Source organism: Urocampus carinirostris, chromosome 3, assembly GCF_059441175.1.
Source record: "Urocampus carinirostris isolate Australia breed hairy pipefish chromosome 3, RoL_Ucar_1.0, whole genome shotgun sequence".
NCBI lineage: Eukaryota > Metazoa > Chordata > Actinopteri > Syngnathiformes > Syngnathidae > Urocampus > Urocampus carinirostris.
The window spans coordinates 37,861,011-37,881,401 of NC_142351.1; the positions used below are offsets into that span (position 1 = coordinate 37,861,011).

Here is a 20,391-nt window from a genome sequence, read left to right on the forward strand (position 1 = left end):
GAATGAGACAGAAATAGACATTAAGAGACACAGAATGAGAAAGTGAAAGACAAAGACAGAAATAATCATAGAGGAAGAGAGACTGAGAGACAGAGAAAATAAGAAAGACAGATGTCGACATAAAAAGACAGATACAGAGAGAGACAGGTAGAAGGTAGAGTGAGAGGGACAACGGGAAAGAGAAAGATAAAGAGAAGTACAGAGAGAAAGTCAGACAGAGGGTGACACAGACAAAAAGACAGCATGAATGAGAAAGAACAAATCAACTTGATTTAAGCGAGTAGGCCCAAAGAAAACCCGAATTTGCATATTTTATTTGTGAGCAATCGGGAATGAAGATTTGGGACAAATACGTCCCCCTCTTCCTTCATAGCCACGGGCAGCGAGAGCCACGTGAAATCTATTGCACGGATCATTGTCAAAAAAGAGAAAGAAACATAACAGTGACGTAGATTAAAATCAACACTGTTTTGGGAAACTCACGAAACCATACCTGTCAACCTCCACGGCTCCATGCCCTCACAAACTGTCATATTTTCCCTTACAAAATACAAAATAATCTTACACCATGATTTTTTTCTAACATGTTTATTTATGTAGTTTAACATGTTGTATTGTATATGTGTTTTGTTATATCCTATATATTGTCAATTAACAATTTGTTGTGACATACTGAGTTGCTCAACATGAATGAGGTTTATTGTAAAAAAAGTTCAAAACTTAAGTAGCTTGGACGTTCACTGTAGAAGGAAAAAATACAAGCAAATATAATTAAGTAGAATAATACATTTTCTTTTTCAAATTATTAATTCATTTTCTGCATTAAATTATTGTTGGTAATGTACTGATTAAAGGAAAACCACAAACCTGTCTTTTTTCTTTTTCTCCTTTTATACTTCCTTTTTTTCTTCACTTCTTTAAACAACATAATAATTCGTAATATAATGCATCAAAGCAAGTGAGCCGTCTGAGAGCCGGCTCTCTTTAATGAGTTGAGCCGAAAAAGCCGGTTATCTCAAAAGGGATGGACTTCCTTTCACTACACAACTACCACATGTAATCCGATGTTTTTTAAGACCACATGTATTTCAAATTTACTCAATCAACCCCGCCTGTTGTTTTCAGATCGGAATGACGTGCGGCGTTATAATTCAGGTTCGGCCATTGCAACTTGATGATTGTATCCAAAGAAAATTCAAAACTATGTTGTAATGTAGTCCTACTGTTATGTTTTCGCTTTGTTCACGTGTGATCGGATTGATGCATGATGGGAAATCCCCAGGCGGCAGACGCATGCGCACAGTAGCATCAAACCGCTGGCTTCGTTTACAACGAAAAAAAAAGATACCGAGATAGAGGCTTCTGCGCAAACTCGTTTGACTTGATTGATTTGCCGTTTCATGATAGTCGGTGTATACCGGATGGTACACATTTGCGTTTTTCCGTGCAGATTTTCTTGTACGTCGTACACGTCTTAAAATGCATAATAAACGTACTTTGTACGGCAAAAACGTACAGGTTGACAGGTATGCGAAACAAACAACATGGCATCGCGTTACACAGGATTTCATTCATTTTGTCCAGATATAGAGCGATAGCCCTATCTATTGGTGGTTAACAATAATGCACTTTCATTCAATCACACAACAGGAAAGATATTCATCCATCCATCCATCTATTAGCTGCACCGCTTATCCTCAGTAGGGTCGCGGGGGTGCTGGAGCCCATCCCAGCTATCTTCGGGCAGTGGGCAGGGGACACCCTGAACTGGTTGCCAGCCAATCGCAGGGCACACAGGGACAGACAACTCGCTCGCTCATTCACACCTAGGGACAATTTGGACCGGCCAATTCACCTGAAATGCATGTTTTTTTTGGAATGTGGGAGGAAACCGGAGTGCCCGGAGGAAACCCACGCAAGCACGGGGAGAACATACAAACTCCCCACAGTAAGGCCGGAAGCTGGATTTGAACCCACGCAGGAGGTTCCCACAACCTCAGAACTGTGCCGCACACGCGCTAACCACTGCGCCGCCGTGCTGTCCCAGGAAAGATATTAAAACTATAAAATAAAATAAAAGTAAGCCAGAAAGAAACACAGCCCGGCCCGGAACCAAAGTTGATGATTGACACTTAAGGCCCGACCCAGCTTGAAATTCGGGTAGGCCTAGGATCTTACCACTAGTTAGGTTAGACCTCAGCAAACTGCACTGCCCTGATTGTTGCATTTTTCCACAGCGGGCCTTATTTGTAAGTGTTTTCTCACCGTCGCTGGTGACAGTCTTGGCATGGAGAATGTCTGCCTTTTCCAGTGTTAACTCGTCATGCTCTTGAGCCTGATAGCTTCGGATGCACTGCACCTGAGATATGTCTGAAATCACAACATGCACAACAGATTCATATTGTGTCCCAGGGTTACGTGGACTTTTGTAAATAAAATAAAAACAAAACAAAAAGACTTACAGAGGGAAAATAAAGCAACAATTATTTGTATTTATTTGTTTAGTTCATCCATCGTGTATACGCACCATCATTCTCACTGGCTTGCTCGATGTCTTCTAGAGGGTCGGATGGAAACATGGCGGCGATCCATCGTTGCTTTCCACTCCTGGTGCCACCCAAAACAATCACGACATAATTTACCACCCTAAAATGTTTACTAAAAGCATCCAGTTGCGCTTTGAGTTCCCAAGTACTTACTCCGTGTGTGATTTGAGGAGAATTTGATGTTTGAGTTGCTGCCCTTCACACAACTGAAGGTGGAAGATGAAGCCCGAGATTCCTTGCAGCTTCTGACTCAAATCTTTCACTTTGAGTTCTTTGATCTTGGCGTGAACAAAAACCAGGAACTTCCAAGCACTGCAACAAAGACACATATGCGGTACATGACGATTGTTTCTCGTTTATTCGTTTTGAAAACATTGATTGTCTACTCTTCTTTTCCTGACTGAGCTCAGCACACAAGATGCAGTGTCTCCTTTAGCCTCAGGCGGCACCAGTGAGTACAAAAGAGACAACCTTTTTCACTACAGGGAGTGCAGAATTATTAGGCAAATGAGTATTTTGACCACATCATCCTCTTTATGCATGTTGTCTTACTCCAAGCTGTATAGGCTCGAAAGCCTACTACCAATTAAGCATATCAGGTGATGTGCATCTCTGTAATGAGAAGGGGTGTGGTCTAATGACATCAACACCCTATATCAGGTGTGCATAATTATTAGGCAACTTCCTTTCCTTTGGCAAAATGGGTCAGAAGAGGGACTTGACAGGCTCTGAAAAGTCAAAAATAGTGAGATATCTTGCAGAGGGATGCAGCACTCTTAAAATTGCCAAGCTTCTGAAGCGTGATCATCGAACAATCAAGCGTTACATTCAAAATAGTCAACAGGGTCGCAAGAAGCGTGTAGAAAAACCAAGGCGCAAAATAACTGCCCGTGAACTGAGAAAAGTCAAGCGTACAGCTGCCAAGATGCCACTTGCCACCAGTTTTGCCATATTTCAGAGCTGCAACATCACTGGAGTGCCCAAAAGCACAAGGTGTGCAATACTCAGAGACATGGCCAAGGTAAGAAAGGCTGAAAAACGACCACCACTGAACAAGACACACAAGCTGAAACGTCAAGACTGGGCCAAGAAAAATCTCAAGACGGATTTTTCTAAGGTTTTATGGACTGATGAAATGAGAGTGAGTCTTGATGGGCCAGATGGATGGGCCCGTGGCTGGATCGGTAAAGGGCAGAGAGCTCCAGTCCGCCTCAGACGCCAGCAAGGTGGAGGTGGGGTACTGGTATGGGCTGGTATCATCAAAGATGAGCTTGTGGGGCCTTTTCGGGTTGAGGATGGACTCAAGCTCAACTCCCAGTCCTACTGCCAGTTTCTGGAAGACACCTTCTTCAAGCAGTGGTACAGGAAGAAGTCCGCATCCTTCAAGAAAAACATGATTTTCATACAGGACAACGCTCCATCACACGCATCCAAGTACTCCACAGCGTGGCTGGCAAGAAAGGGTCTAAAAGAAGAAAAACTAATGACATGGCCTCCTTGTTCACCTGATCTGAACCCCATAGAGAACCTGTGGTCCCTCATCAAATGTGAGATTTACAAGGAGGGAAAACAGTACACCTCTCTGAACAGTGTCTGGGAGGCTGTGGTTGCTGCTGCACGCAATGTTGATCGTGAACAGATCAAAGCACTGACAGAATCCATGGATGGCAGGCTTTTGAGTGTCCTTGCAAAGAAAGGTGGCTATATTGGTCACTGATTTGTTTTTGTTTTGTTTTTGAATGTCAGAAATGTATATTTGTGAATGTTGAGCTGTTATATTGGTTTCCCTGATGAAAATAAATAATTGAAATGGGTATACATTTGTTTTTTGTTAAGTTGCCTAATAATTATGCACAGTAATAGTCACCTGCACACACAGATATCCTCCTAAAATAGCTAAAACTAAAAAAGCCCCACTCCAACTTCCAAAATATTCAGCTTTGATATTAATGAGACTTTTGGGTTCATTAAGAACATGCTTGTTGTTCAATAATAAAATTCATCCTCAAAAATACAACTTGCCTAATAATTCTGCACTCCCTGTATGAATCTTCATTCATCGTGGGGTTATGTTCCCAAAAGAAACTGTAATTAGGTCTCGAGGCTTTCAGTGATGCTAAAGGGAGAAGCAAACCCATGATAACCATGGAAAAGAAGCTTGATATTATCAAGGTACACAAATCGGTAGCCTCGCTAGTTTGCGTGTCTGTAACCAATCGGTGATAGGGATTATTGTTAAGAATGAGTGGGCGATCAAAGCAACAAATTCATCTAACGGCGTTACAATCATCACAAGTGAAAGTTTTAAATCGGTTTTAATTAGAATCCGCCATCTACTCGCACCTCTGCATCCACTCGGTACTCCAACCAATGTAGAATATAGAATATAATAGAATAGATTCTATTCTATTCAGCCTCCTATTCTATTCAATAGAACATACCTTTATTGTCATAGTTACAAAATTGGTTGAACATATTGTTTCAACGAAATTGGACGTGGCACTCCAGTTTCACATTTAACAGTGAGGATAAAAGAAAACAAAGAAGATAAAGGAACAAAGAAGATAAGGTTATAATTTACAACTAGTTTAGGTCACGTCACACCAAAGGTACATAGCTTTTCATTTTCCCATTACATATTTATTTGTTTCTTCTTTTTTGGGGAAGGAATTTTCACAATTTTTTGTCATCAGGTGACCAAACCCCCCAAAACCAACCCATAATGACGAGCGCCAAGCAGAGAGGCAATGGGTTCCAATGTTATAAGTCTTATGTATGACTCGTCCGAGGCCTGAACCTCTGACCTCCCATTCTCGGGGCAGGCGCCCAACCCTAAGCCCCCCGAACTGGTCATTACATGTACTGGTATATCTATTTACAAAGTTATTTAATTATATACATGTATATTACACATTCATAGTATTAACGGCATAGTATTTGTTTGTTTTTATCTCGGGGTTCAGAGCTAAGTCACTATCCCTGCTGCATGGCAATTTCACTTTGTGGTTCCCACCTCAGAACGGATTAATGTTCATATTAAACCACAACGTTATAGACGCACAAGGAGAGAAAAAGCAGAGGGACTCTTTATCCAATCGTAATGCAGAACACAATGCATAATACAAATTAGTGTAGTAGTGAGACTGTGAAAAGTGAACGGTGTGATAGTGTGGGCTGTAATGAAGTCCTTTCTTTTAATGTGAAAAGTTGACATCTGTTGACCTACTCTTTCCTTCTGGACAGAAGAAGGCAGTCATTGAAGAGGTGCAAATACACGGGCTTGGTGGGCAGCTTGAGTTTGGATCCGGAAATACTCATGGTCTGCGTATCCACTTCCAGAAGTTCGCCGTGCTTCACAAGCCAGCGAGACTGAGAAATCAGAGGAAAGATCTAGAAAGAAAGACGATTTCTGTTAAAGTAACATATTTTCCTGAGTTTGAGGTGCACCTAAAAACCCCAAATTACAGGTAAAATCTTAAGTCCGAACCTTAACCCGACCCGAATTTTGGGTCAAATGTCAATCGTTAGTTAGGGCTTCAGGCCGAGTCGGGCTTCTTCTTTTTTTAATTCACCGCTCTCTCTATCTCGCTGCTTTTTTTAATCCTCCTCTTCTCAATACTGTTCTGTCTTTGAGAAACAAAGTGGCTTTTGATTGCCCTCTTGTGGTTAACATGTAAATGCGCAATATTCCAAACTTTCAAAGAGGTTATTGCAAATCTTCTTTTGTTGTTGCTTTAGATAATAATCGTCCATAAGTAGGAAACGCATTGTGATGACTTGTATGAAGATTTTTGTTCACAGTAATGTTTTGCACAAAATGACATACTCTTGTTCTGCATACAGTAACTGTTATGCCCTTGAGGATCATATAGAGTGGTCTTCTAAAGCCTTACCTAAATAAAAATATTAATTGTTTGTCGCCACAATTAATTGTAGCTGTGAAAGCTGAAATGCTATTTTTTTTTTTTTTTCCTATTTTTTTTTGGGGGGGCAACCCTAATTCTGTAGTTTTGATTCCATGCACATAATAGTCCAGTGCACCTTACATATGCAAAATATATCACCCAAAAATATTTTTGGGGGTGTGCCTTATAGTGCGAAAATTACGGCTATTTTAGTCATTTTTACCTAACTTTTGGCAGGGCAGAAACAAATTCCCAAGTTACTTTGGGTTTTAGAAATCTCACCTTGCCCTCAAATTGAATTTTCTTATTGAGGTGGATGAGCTCCTCCATCCTCTTCATGGACTGCACGCTGGAGTTGCACTCTTTGACGATCTAAGATGAGGAACAAAAGTCAAGATTGTCCAAAAGTCTTTGGAAATCCATTTCAGCACCTTCTTTAACTCATTGAAAGCCATAGTTGCGGTGTCCTCATCTCTGGAGCCTGGAGTTGTCCTCTTAAGGATGTTCTGTTGATATTTTTATATTCATGATTGCGATCATATTGCTTTTACTGTACAGTAAACCCCGGGTTCACGGCTCCCATATTTTACAAGTGTTTCCTCGGCCCTTCGTTATGACATTTACCCGACCATACAACAGCAACAGCTAATTCTTTTGCATGCCCAAAAACTAACAAAATTTAAGCGACGTGGGTTTGTTACGTATGACTGTGCGAGTTATGTATTTAAGATGCCTATCCGTTAATGGTTAACGTCATATAAGATCCTGGTCTGCTATTTGTTTGCGTCACGAAATCATGAATATGAGCTATTGGCTAAACTATCTCCCACAATGTCTTTCGATTGATTCAGTTTAGGATCTTATATGCTTTGTAAAGACTTTGTGAGTCGGCAATACAATACTGTAATGTTTCTATTTTATTTATTAGTTATGGGTCCCAAGACCTGGGGTGATTCTAAAGGGGGAAGCAAGAAGATAATGACGAGGGAAACCGAGTTTAAATACAAAGAAAGCAAACTCGCAAGGAATATGGTTGTAACCAAACGACGAATAGGAGAATTATTAAGAATTAGGAGGCAATCAAATCAAACAAATTATTCAGGGGGCATGACAATCTTCGTAAGTGAATGTTTTAAAATAGGTTTAGAAGACGTTTGTCTTGTTTTACTTAACGTATGTAAAAGAAGACAATGCTAGCTTTCATCGTATATGAAGAGTCTACATTTGTGTCAAAGAAGATAAAGCTAGCTTTCAGCGAAAAAAAAACCTAGGTTTCATTATATGAGAATAACGTAGTTTTTAAAGTAGATTAAGAAGACAAGACTAGTTTTCGACAGAGAAGAAATTCTTGCTAGTTTCGGGCAAAATACCTGCGACTCATTTTTGAGACTTCTTTGACACACGTGTGGTTGGAAAAATTATGAAAAGGACATACTGCATTATTTAGCGCCTCACTGTGGCAAAAAAACACAAACAATAACAATTTAAATAATAAGCAAAATTACATGAACTACCGGATAAACATTCATTTCTTTAAAATACTCGAAGGTTAAATTTAAATAAATTAAAATTAAAATTATTATTTATATATTTATTATTATATTTATATATATATATATTATATATATTATATATATATATATATATATATATATTTATTTATATATTAAATTATTAAAAATTTAAATTAAATTTGTATGTATTTTACATCACATGGTTACATAACACCTAGAGAAAGCTGAAATGATGGTATGAGATCTTGCATCACAGGTACCCCCCAAAATTAAAAACATTATAAGACATGGGCAAAAAAAATAAGAAAAAAGGTGCAATTTAGTTAATTTGAGTCTTTGCAGTTTATGTTCTTCCATGTCCGTTGTAGTGCTCGTTTTCGGTTGCACTACAACGATACAGCGACGAATCGTGGTCCCTTCAAGAATAAGGAAGCGACAAAAGCAACAACATTTTCTAAAGGCATGGCAAAGCTTGCATGTGGAAGTTTTAAAATCTGTTTTAATCTGAATCTGCCGTCCCCTCCCCGCATCTTCATCCACCCACTCATTCCACCGTACAAGCTAAAGTTACGACACAACAAAGGTAAAAACAATGTAAAATGTCTTTGACATGTATACGTGTTACTTTTAAGTAGTACCTTGTATGTACTTTTACTATTTTTCAAGATTTTTCCTCGACTGCCAGGCGTTAAGAACGCATTAAGTACCATATGTTTCTATCCCCTGCCATACAGCAATTTAATCTCATGATTCCCACTTCGGTACGGATTAATATGCCGGAGGTCTACTGTACTTCAACGTGCAATTGTAACACCAGTATCTGTGCACTTAGAGTTTACCTCCACCAGCATTTTAAGACGAGTGATCCTCTGAAATGGGAGAATAAGGAAGGAAGTCAGAGGAAGTCTCTGGCAGATGCTGTCCTCCTCCAGACGGGCCAATGTGGCTGGAAAGCGAGCTTTTTCCTGACTGAGGACACAAGATAAATGTTGAAATAATCAGTTTTTATTAGACCGCTTATTCTCGGGAAATTATCTAAACAAATCGGAAGCACAACATAACAAATCAATACAAGGGGACACTGTGGACAGGATTCACACCATAACACCCCAAAATGTATTATAGTAGTAGTACTGTATTTACCACTACATTTTATATATAAACTCATTTAATTGTCACCATTTCACTGAAGAAAAACTTTAAATGCATGGTTGTTTTTCATTTGTGTCATTCCACCTCCTTCAGCTGGTTATTTAATTAGAGGATTTGAACTTTATGCAGGCATGTTTTGGCAACCGAAGTTAAAGATAAAATCAAAGAAAGAAAACATACATATAAATATATGGAGGTCTCTTTAGACACATACATATTAGAAAAATAGAATAGTGTAATTCCTTGCAAAAATCCGCAAATTAGCCCGGCCCGCATTTTAAACATGCATTCGAACTGCCCCCGCTCGCAGCAATGGTAAACCAAAGATAATGGGTTACGGCCACGACAGTGCAGTTCATTTTAGGCAGGCCCCAATGACATGCTTTAGTGGTCTTCATAGGCGATCAGGGATAATGCACCCCGGCCACATCGGTCCTGTTTAAGTTGGGGGGGAAAAAAGAGCCGGCCACGCCTGACAAAAAAGTGCATCCACGGCCCCTGTTCTTAGCATTGTTGACTGGGATATTAGATTGCATTTTAAATTTAGCCCGGATCGGTTACTTTGGTGATACATTCTCTACAACTAGCCACTGTCGATCCGTGTGCCAAGAAGTTAAAAACACAAATTCACCGAATACAGTACATCAATAAAATATGTTGGTGTTGCAGTTCATGATGTACGGATTCTATGAACTGCAATGATCAATCTTGGCAATTGGCATCCTTTGAGTCTGTTTACATTAAAATTTATACATCACGAGCTGGAGAAAAGAAAGAAGTTTGGTGTGATTCATCCTTTGCTGCATCTTCCACTGACGGTGATCCTCGCTTATAACATAACAGTTGAATGGTCCAACAGGCAACATCTCCAGCGCAAACTACACTGATTTAAACTCAAATACTCCACTTCAAACGCCCGATTCACTCTGCAAAGTTTTAACCCGCCCAAAAAACATTTTCTCCTCAGATAAACACAATTCACGAAGGTCATTCTTTTTTCCTTCCAACTGGCAAATTTTGCCAAAAAGGAGAGATTTTCATGCCTGCATAACGAAAAAAATTGCTTACAACAGACGCTGGTAAGTTTGCTCCTGGTAAGCCTGGTTGGTCACATAAGGCAAGTACACTCGACGCAGAGCCGGACAGTGCTCCAAAACAATGTCACAAACGTCAAAACGCAGAATATCTTCCTCCAATCTGTGCTCCAAGTCTCGAAGGAATCTGCGAGTGAAGGAAAGAGCTGGAAGCGATGTGTAGGATGGAAATGTCAGTCAATGGAAGAGCGCCTCGAAATTTCACCTTTCGCTGACATCTTTGACTTCGGGCAGCTTGGAGAAGAGCCACTGCTTGTCCTGAGCACCAAGACAGTCAGAGAGCTCCGGAGAAAGCATGAAGTGGTCCACGGCGATGGTCAAACTTCGGATGTAAGAGGCCTCAGACGTCACCAGCTCAAACTTGGCCTGTATTAAGAAGTCATGCTTGACTTAGATTTAAGCTCACGTAAAAAGGAAAACCCAAGGCAATAATGTAGTGTGTGGCCTTAGGGTTGCAACGATTAATTGTCTACAAAAATCCGTGATAGAAAAACAATTAATTTTATAGACGACTATTGTCGCCAAACGTTTTTTCCAACAGAGCGAGGCATTACATCTACATGAATATCTCTGTTGAGAGTCGCACATGCGAAACAGTGTCTCAGTCTCAAGCATTAACATAAACATACAGAAATACCTGCGTCAACATCAAGATCGTGTAGAAAAACTTTCCAAGCATTTTAGCTTGTATACGGTGGTGAAAAGACAAACTACAAAGTTTAAAAGGCAAACCTTGCATTTCAAGGCAGTAGCTCGGTTACGCATGAACATTTAAAGAGCACATTGGACAGTTGAACATAACGAAGTCTGACTTGTTTTCGTAAGATTTAAGTAACATTCAAGCAAAAACCGTTTTCATGACATGCATTATACATTTTGAAGGGATATATTTTGTTATATAAGAGAGCTTGAGCTTCATGCCAGACTGTGCCTGACAAACATGCACATGATATTGTTTCTACTGCCGCTGATAAGCCTGTTCTCGGCCGAGGCTTGAACCAGCGACCTCCCAGCCCTACCATCTAGGCTATCTCGACCAGTCCTGATGATCTTGTGCCGTGACCATTCCATGGAAGTTTACGTTGACGCACATTTGACAACAGTTCTGCCTGGGGTCCAATGTGCCATCTAATGGTGTTGTGCACTGCTTTGTTTGACACATGGGCTTAGTAGATTATTTCTAGAAGTTTTCTGTAGAATCACATCTTCAAGGCCTGGATTTTCTTTTCCAGTTCTGCTGTGAGAGTCCATGTCTCACAAGCGTATAGGAAGATGGAAGTAACCAGCGCTTGCATTGGTCTGATCTTTGATTTCACTGCTAAATTCATGTCCCTTTCTGTTCTTGGTTTCAGGGATATAAATGTTTATTTGAATAAAATGTATTATGTATTTTGCTGGGGCGGCACGTCAGCTTAGTGGTTAGTGTGTCTACGGCACAGTTCTAAGGTCATGGGTACAAATTCAACTCCCAGGATTCCTGTGTGAAGTTTGCATGTTCTCCCCGTGCTTTTGTGGGTTTTCTCTGAGCACTCCGGTTTCCTCCCACACTCCTAAATCTAGCATGTTAGGTTAATTGGCAAGTCCAAATAGTCCCTAGGTGTGAGTGAGCAAATGACTGGTCTGTCTCTGTGTGCCCTGAGACTGGCTGGCAACAATTTCAGGGTGTCCCAAGCCCATTTCCTCAAAGTTGGCTGGGATGGGTTCCAGCACCCCTGTGACCCTACTGAGAATAAGCAGTGAAGAGAATGAATCAATTAATGTATTTTGCTGTCCCTAAAAATGGACAGCGGTTTCATTATCAATTTATTCCCTGACTGAGCATACGTACTGAGAACTGTGTTTGGTTTTAAATAGATCATTTTTTTAAAAAAATTGTACAAATCCCCAGCATGTTCAATAAAAGATGTACCTTATTTTATGCACTATAACGTGCAGCAGATTATAAGACCCACCCCTGAAAAAATAGTTTTTTGTCATATATTTTTCATATATATGGCACACTGGATTACAAGGCACATGATATTAAAACTACAGTAAGAGCTACTGTATTTATTTGCGTGTAACCATTGCACATTACATATACACTTACAGTATATATTAGTGCAATGGGTAATCAGTCAAAAAAATTTCACTAACCATCGCAAATATTGGGATTTTTAGATGTACCTTATAGTCCAGAAAATATGGTATTATAATTGTACCTATTTTTCTGGTGTTCATCATAATTTGCCAAATAAATAAATCAACTTCATGCTAAATTTAAGAAACATTAAATAATTACCTGATTATTCGACTAATTGTTTCAAAAGTCAGTGACTATTCAACTGATTAAAATAGACATTTGTCGCAGACCTAATGGATAATCGTCTTTGACATTGCCTGTGACATAAAGCGAAAACAACCTCTTGCAATTTCCTTTGCTCGTTGCTAAAGTTGTCCAGCTGACCGCTGGAGCGTACATCAGGAATGTCCTGCCACAGGGCAAAAGCCGAACCACGCGAGGAGCAAAAGGAGCTCGACGGGGAAAGGCTCGACGGAGACGGCGTCCCGTCCGAACCCTCATCCCGGAGGCTGTCTTCCTCCGAGCCCGGCTCCTTGCCCTGTTGCCTTTGGATCTCTCGGTTGATGGCCACGTCGCTGTATTCTTGATAAAGGATGGCTGCAGGAGACATGGAAAGGTTTTTTAGATATGCACTTTGGAACTGAGGAAAATAGAGGACGGACACTTACAACTGGGCAAGAACCTCGACAGGCGATTGGTGGAGGAGACAACGGTCGGCGTGCTCAAATCTGCCTCTGTGGACCTTTTTCGCAAGCTGTTGTAATAAAAAAATAAGAAAATAAACAATTACATTTAAAGTGTTTCTCATCCTTTTCTGATGCAAGATTTCTTTTTAATATAAATTTCACACTGCCCATAAAAATGTCAAAATTAAATACATTTTTATAATGATTGTAATTATTATAATACATGGTATACATTACTGTACATGAACATTTTTATTTCAAAAAAATATATATAGAAAATTGGAAATTCAAAAGCACTATACATTAATCGTCAAATTCCAAGAACAACAAGAATTTTATTTTTAGTTTCTAATTATCTGCTCATGAAAGTAGTACAGTACAATTAATGACGTATTCTGTTTATTAAAGCTGTGTAAGATTGCACTGTAAGTATAAGCAAAATAAACCAAATAAAGTACAAATCTTGTTGATAATTTTGCTCATGTTCATTATTATTTTCTCGTTTTACAAAAGAAAAAAAAACCCTGAAAACGTTAGAGCGTAGTAAAATGTATTTTGTTTTTTGCCTTATCGGCAAATAATTTTTGCTTGCTTTGTGAAGCTGTTTAACACTGCACACAAAAGTAATATAGAAAGAAAACGAATAAAGTAAAAATCCTGCACACAGTTTTGCTGATTGAAATTATGACCCCCCAAAAACTAAACATATTTAAAAAAGAACAAAAACTAGACCCTGTTACATTTTTTGTTTTGCTGGCATATTTTTTTGCTCATTTTTTAAGACAACAACAACAATAATGATAATAATATGCCATGAGGCTCTTTAACTCCACCCGGGGGAGTAAAAGCCCACATTAAACCCCACCCCCACATTTGCATATTACCCTACTTTTATTACAGTGTGAATTTTATGTAGCACTATTTAAATACTCTATATCAACACGTTATATTGGGTATTTATGTATTCTATTTCTTTGATTTTATTATTATTTTATTTTCAACACAAGGATACTGCTGGAAGTGTGAATTTCCCTATGGGAATTAATAAAGTATCTATCTATCTATCTATCTAATAATAATGATAATAATAATAATAATAATAATACATTTTATTTCAAAGTGCATTTAGAATTATTTGTGTAATATTTAAAGAAAAGAAGATACAAATATTGTGAATCTTTGAAAAAGTAAAATCCAAAATTACATCAAAAATCAATCAAAATAAATGAACTATCTATGTTCCCGAGCCACAGTCACCACAAATGATGAGGAAAACTAATTTGAGATTATAAATAGCATGAAACTGGTGTCTAAAATTAAAGTAGCTGTACAGAATCTGGAGCTTTGTTACTCGCTAACGCCATCTCCTGGCTCAAAGTCACGATTACAGCCTAAGTCGGCTCATTCATGATGCAAGTACCGGTACATGCATTTCTTAGATCTGCTTAAATAAACTCTTTTTTTTTAATCTCTCTTGGGGTTTGGATTGACGTTCAAACTCTACTAGGAGCAGACCTTTCCTTACTTTTTTCCATGCTAAAAAACAAAAAAAAACAAAAAAAAAACAGACCATACGGGTTACGAGCATCACTCTCCAGCTAATCCCTACACGCCCCACCCCTCAGACCTAATGCATTCTGCCCTGAACATCTCTGATAAAAGTAAAATAAAAACAGATCCGATCAGTGGAAAAAAAAATATTTTTTGGGCATTGTTAACACATAATTAATCAAAAAAGTTTTTAACCTTTTAGGGACACCTCAAAATATGTACTTTATTCGATGGATGATTGGCCTTAAATTATTTCAATTAAACAAAATTATGTCTAGCGCAAAATGGTTGACAAACTGAGAATATTGAAATATCTTTACTGTATTTTCTGGACTACAAGACGCATCTAAAAACCCCGAAATTTCCAGGAAGTCCAATGTGCGCCTTATATTCTTGTAAAACACTGTAATATGAAGAGTTATTTTTAAAGGTTTTAGACAATTTTGTGCGACACACGTGCGTCACACAGGTTGAAAAACACTAAAATACAATTAAGTAAATATTCTTATCAAACTACCATATGTCTGTTTTGGTATGGAATATTTACCCAAGTTTGGCACTCCACCAAGGCATTGAAACTCCATTGTCACTTGGCAGTGAAGGGCCTGGTCCTACAGGACTATGGGGGGCGCTCTCACTACATCTAGAGCCTCGTAGTTTTGCGTTGGTCTTATCTAGAACAAGATGTAACACAAGCAAAACTGTATTAAAATGCTAGCAGGAAGAAAAAGGAGCATCTATTTGAAAAGGCAGAGCACATGAAAAATCAATCAGATGGACCTTTTTTCTTTAAATTATTTTTTTTTAATTACACAATATTTGCTGCATTGGTAACATAGTGTAATATTGTTAACGAACCGATAACGGCCAAATATAATGTCACATTTATAAGCACATTATGATAAAAAATCCTGACAATAAGTCACTTGACTGTAATATTTAATCAGCTGACACAACTTGTAACAAAGAGTTTTAGCATTTATGTTCCTCTTTAGAATTTCTTATAAATTTTTCTATAGAAGTAGTAACACAACTTGGTCGTGTCTCCTCTCTATTTGTGGGTGAGGCACAGGAGCGCTTGGCCATAATCAGTCGCAGGCGTAAGGCTGTTGTGATTGGACGAGCTTCTGAACATTAGTCAGTACATTTGAGTTTTGTTTTGTTTATGGAATGTTTTTTTTTCTTTTTTGTAACACTCCTGCTGAGTTTGAATGAATGAATGAATGAACAAATGTATGAATGAACAAATGAATGAACAAACGAACAAACAAATAGTCAATAAATGAATCAATGAAAGCCCTTTGTCATTGTATGTACAAAATAGATTTGGATGGCTTGTCCACTCAGTGTAAGTACAACAAATTAAAATGTAGGCACGTGCAAAATGAAAAAAAAAAACAATATATTAATGTTGTATAATAATAAATTTGTGCGTATCCACACATTGTGCATTGAGCCGATTTAAATAAAAATGGCAGCTCTTTGATTCAGATTGACGGCTGCCCGACCAAGAAAATGGTTTTCTCAATCAGGACACAATGTGTTAGTTTTCTGTACTAGAGATACAGAGTGAATATTTGAACATTTTGTACTCGGATTTTTACCCTTTGCTGATTTAAATTTGCTTCACGTGAATGAGAGACCTCTACAGCCGTAACTGGCCAATCATTACATTTGACTGATGCAGCATTAGTATATTCATTTTGGTTTATTCAAGCTACTAATGTGCACAGCTAAGATAACGCCACTTAATAAGAATGAGCGATCTATTTTTCTTAGCCAAGGTATGTGTGACATTACTCATAGGAGCACTTGTATAATGTTTACAGATGACACATTTTGAATAAATAAACGTACCCATTTCCATATGCACTTTCTGCAATATCTATATATATATTAGTATTATGGTGCTCATAACAATGTGTTGTTGTTATAGTTATGACTGACACAAAGTGAGTATTGATCAATCAATTGATAAAGTTCAAGTCTTTAAAAAAAAAAAAAAAGATGTTTATCAAAGCTACAAAATATTATTTTAACTGTAAACAAAATAAAAGGCACACGTAGAAACCTTTTGTTGCGATTTATTTTTTTAAAATATATAAATCTATTGGGTAGTTCAAAAAACTTTGGGTAATCTGTCTCCAATAGCAGCAAAATGGCTGACAAACATGTCAGCTCTCTCTAGGTGAGTCACATGTGCTGTAAAATAAATACAAAGGTCTTGGACAAGTTTTCAAAAAAAATGCAGGTTTATATGACAATTCGAGTATTTCTGATTATTATACAAATAAAAAAAATCACCACTAAGAGACAATAATTAATACACAATGTTCCTTCATGTCAGTGCTTCCCGATTATTTTCGGTCTTGCTTCTCTTAGTAAAAAGGAAACCTTTCGCGTCCCCCAAGTAAGCATGTCACTCCCCCTTAGTGTAGAAGAGGTGCAGTTGCACTTTATTCTAGGACAGTTAAAAACTAAAAATAATTTACAGAGGTTAAGTGCACACCCCTTGACAGAGCCTCGTGCCTTCCCAGGGGCCCAGCCCATTAGTAGAAAGTTGGACTCATCCGGCAAATAACAGTATTTTTGAGGAGTGAAGACAGAACCGTGTAAATTCATGGAAACTTACTTTCTGGGCCTGGAACACCGGAACTTTGTCTGTCCCCAGAGGTGACTCTGGCTGACAGTGACTTTCCCAGCTTCAAGGCAAATGTATTCTTCCTTTGGGACAGTTGCAGTCTAGAAATCAGTTCGGACGCGGAAAAGCGTCGCCGCTCGTGGTCGATTGGGCGACCATGTTGCAGGTTGACCGCCTTTGCTGAAGTAAACGCACACTGACAACCTTCCCTCCCACCCGGTAACAAATCCTGCGATATGGGCAACCTTTCAGTCGGTAGATGGAAAACGTCATCCTGACTGAAGTTCTGCAAGTCTAACTGGCATCCAGACAAAGGGGCAGCGCTCGTGTCTTGGGGGTATTGTTCATCGAGGTCCTCCTCCAGGTAGGATGAGAAAGTGACTGGGAAGAGGAAGTCAGCATCCGGGGACTCGTCGCTGAGGCTGTTTGGAGAATACACCTGCATCTTACGACCTGCAAACACAAATTGCACTCTGAAAGAATCATAGGTAAAAAATAACCATATTTGAATGACACAAAATGACACAGTGGATGTTAAATGTACAATTTGAATCAATCTGACAGACAAAAAAAACACAGAATAAGTGAAATGGATTTGCTTTGGTACAAAACACAAAAATTGGTGGGCTATAAACTGAAAAAAAAAAAAACAGTATTAGTAAGATTTTAAACAAATATAGTGAATCCATAATCTGGATAATCCTGTTTAATAAAGATCCCCCTATAAACTGCCACCCCAAATATATCATTTAATTATTATTTTATATTTGAATCACTCAGGGTACCCTCAAAAAACAAAACTGATTTATTGGATTCCAAACCCAAACAACCTTTCTAAATTATTTTTTATAAATAAAAAAAACAAAAATAAAGTGTCATTTTGTTCAGAAAACCCCCAAATATGCGTCACTTTGTCCAAAAAAAGGACATAACTGGGTATTTCTATTTCTAAGCCCAACAATTCAGGTATAATTTCATTATTATTTTTAAAGAAAATTGCCTTTTTTCCGAAAAAGACCATTTTGTTCAGAATAAACCCAAATATTAGGTTAGTTCGTGCAAAATGACCCAAAAAGTAGGATCAAATCGTCTCACATAGCAGATCGTTCCGTTTTTGACCAAATTTGGGTTACTTTATACTCTAATGAGTTCAGATTATATATTGCATAACCTCAACAGACCTTCTGCAGAGAGTCAGCAACACAGCCTAGAAAATTAATTGTCTGCCTTCTGCCTTGCTCTCTCTAGCACTGGTTTTCGGTCGAATGACACAATACAGGGACATCTGGTGGTCAAATAACACATGCTGTCTGTTCAACATCTGCAAAGATTAAAAAGAAATATTTAAAAAAATGCACACTCACGAATGGACTTCTCTTTAAGGGAACCTTGGGACGCTCGCCTCTGCGGGTGGCATGAGACCGAGTTTTGAAACTCTGGACCCTCGGGCGGGGATGGAGAGCAAGGTATCAAAGAGTCCCATGAGTGTCTGTTTGTGTAGAATGAGGACAGGGGAAAGTTCAAAGGGAGACTTTGAGAAACGTGCTGGAGACGATTCTCGGATATGGCACGTTGTGCTCCTTCGTCAGTCTGTTCCAGACTTGAAATTATCGGTTGGTGCCCCCGGCCTGTTCTTGGGTATTCTTCCCATTGTCTATCACTGGAAGAGCAGTTTAGTTTGGCTTTTGCTGGTGAGTGAAGATCGATAAAAGTCAAAGTTTCCTCTTGGCATACTGCGACGTGTTTGTAGCAACATAAATGTGGGAGAGGCCGGTTTTCGTAGTTTTTGTCATCACCATGGTGACGCAAACCAGCCATCGGAGCCGCTGGGTCGCCCGGACCGGAAAGCCACATGCCAGTGTCGTCTCCTCTGCAGTGCAACGTTTGACGGTAAGGGTGGAAATCAGGAAAAGGAGGGAGGCCATACCCAGGAAGCATGATTACACAGGGACGCTGGATCTGAGACGGCAGAAATAGGAAACAAAAGGGTGAGAGTAAACATACAAATTGGAATAAAAGTCAGATGTAGAAATCATTGATTTTGCTCAACTACAGCTGCCACACAGTAGACCCCTAAGATATCGTGTCCCCACGTTACTACTTTTTCATTTTAAGATGTGAAATAAGATGTTTTTTGGCCCATTGTTACAAAATACCCCGCCATATGACATGGATGACAAATTATTTCACGTGCCCAAAACCATACACAATTCTAACTTTGCAGCGTTGGTGTGTTTGTAGAGTTACGTCTCTTAGATGCTTGTCTGCTACCGATCAATGTCATTTAAGATGCTGGTCTGCTATTAAAAAAAAAATCAGGGATTTGGAGAATTTCCAATTGAAAAGTATGAGGATCACAGCACCATGAAAATGACGATACGCTGTTGTCCGAAACCTCGACAAAACACCGTGCTCCATGTCTCAGTTAATTTCAGAATCTCACAAACTTTAATTTGTTTAGCTATGAGTCCAAGTCTTGCAGTGATGTTAAAGGGAAAAACAAGAGGATGATAAAATAGAAAAAAAGCTTGAGGTCATAAATACAAAAAAGGCACATGCGTTGTTATCCTCACATTTTGTGAGGATTTTGTGGATGTAACCAATAGATGATCGGAACAATTATTAACAATTAAAAGACAATTAACAACCTTATCAAGTGGAGGTTGTCACGAGACGTGGTGGCGTGGAAGGTGACCGGACCAGAACGGAGGCAGGAGGCATGAAGGGAGAACTCAAATGCGTTGACGATCCATAGGTTTTATTTAATAAAATAAAAGTCGCCCAATACTCCGAGGCAAAACAGAACAATACAGAGTTCCTCCGGCACGAACTCAACAGGACAAGGCATAACAGACTAAAACATGACAAGGCATAACAGACTAAAACAGGACAAGCATAACAGACCGGGATTGTGTATAAGAGTAATGAACCAGCACCCGCCAAACCCAAAATCCAGCCTTAAATAGCAGAACAGCAATCAGCTGATCTGCTTCAGCTTGAGTTCGGGGGCGTGGCATACTGGTCTTCATGGCGACCGTGACAGAGCCCCCCTCTTAAGGGACAGCTCCTGAGGTCCCAAAAAAGAAAAAATTACTACCTCGCGCCCCGGAATGTTGACGATCGCGATTGGGGCAACCCTGCTCCCTCCTCCGAACACGCAGGAACGGGGAGAGGTAGGCGCCATCTGCGTCGGGCGGATCGGAATCGGCGCTCGGCAGGGGGGGTCTGGTGGCCAACTCT

General features: G+C 39.1%; 1 protein-coding gene across 3 annotated transcripts in view; it reads right to left on the reverse strand.

Annotated features, from left to right (window-relative positions):
* Nucleotides 1-20,391, reverse strand: part of arhgef19 (Rho guanine nucleotide exchange factor 19) — a 40,572-nt gene that overhangs the window by 1,183 nt on the left and 18,998 nt on the right. For all 3 annotated transcript variants that reach the window (XM_088331699.1, XM_088331698.1, XM_088331700.1), the window contains 14 exons: nucleotides 18,516-19,110; nucleotides 17,143-17,604; nucleotides 15,058-15,184; nucleotides 12,942-13,027; nucleotides 12,614-12,870; nucleotides 10,417-10,577; nucleotides 10,186-10,338; nucleotides 8,805-8,934; nucleotides 6,883-6,957; nucleotides 6,734-6,823; nucleotides 5,773-5,936; nucleotides 2,700-2,858; nucleotides 2,528-2,607; nucleotides 2,266-2,370 (listed from right to left, as the gene is read on the reverse strand). In XM_088331699.1, coding sequence (XP_088187825.1) covers nucleotides 2,266-2,370; nucleotides 2,528-2,607; nucleotides 2,700-2,858; nucleotides 5,773-5,936; nucleotides 6,734-6,823; nucleotides 6,883-6,957; nucleotides 8,805-8,934; nucleotides 10,186-10,338; nucleotides 10,417-10,577; nucleotides 12,614-12,870; nucleotides 12,942-13,027; nucleotides 15,058-15,184; nucleotides 17,143-17,604; nucleotides 18,516-19,089 — 2,623 coding nt within the window. In that variant the 5' untranslated portion in view covers nucleotides 19,090-19,110. The remainder of the gene's footprint in view (nucleotides 1-2,265; nucleotides 2,371-2,527; nucleotides 2,608-2,699; nucleotides 2,859-5,772; nucleotides 5,937-6,733; nucleotides 6,824-6,882; nucleotides 6,958-8,804; nucleotides 8,935-10,185; nucleotides 10,339-10,416; nucleotides 10,578-12,613; nucleotides 12,871-12,941; nucleotides 13,028-15,057; nucleotides 15,185-17,142; nucleotides 17,605-18,515; nucleotides 19,111-20,391) is intronic.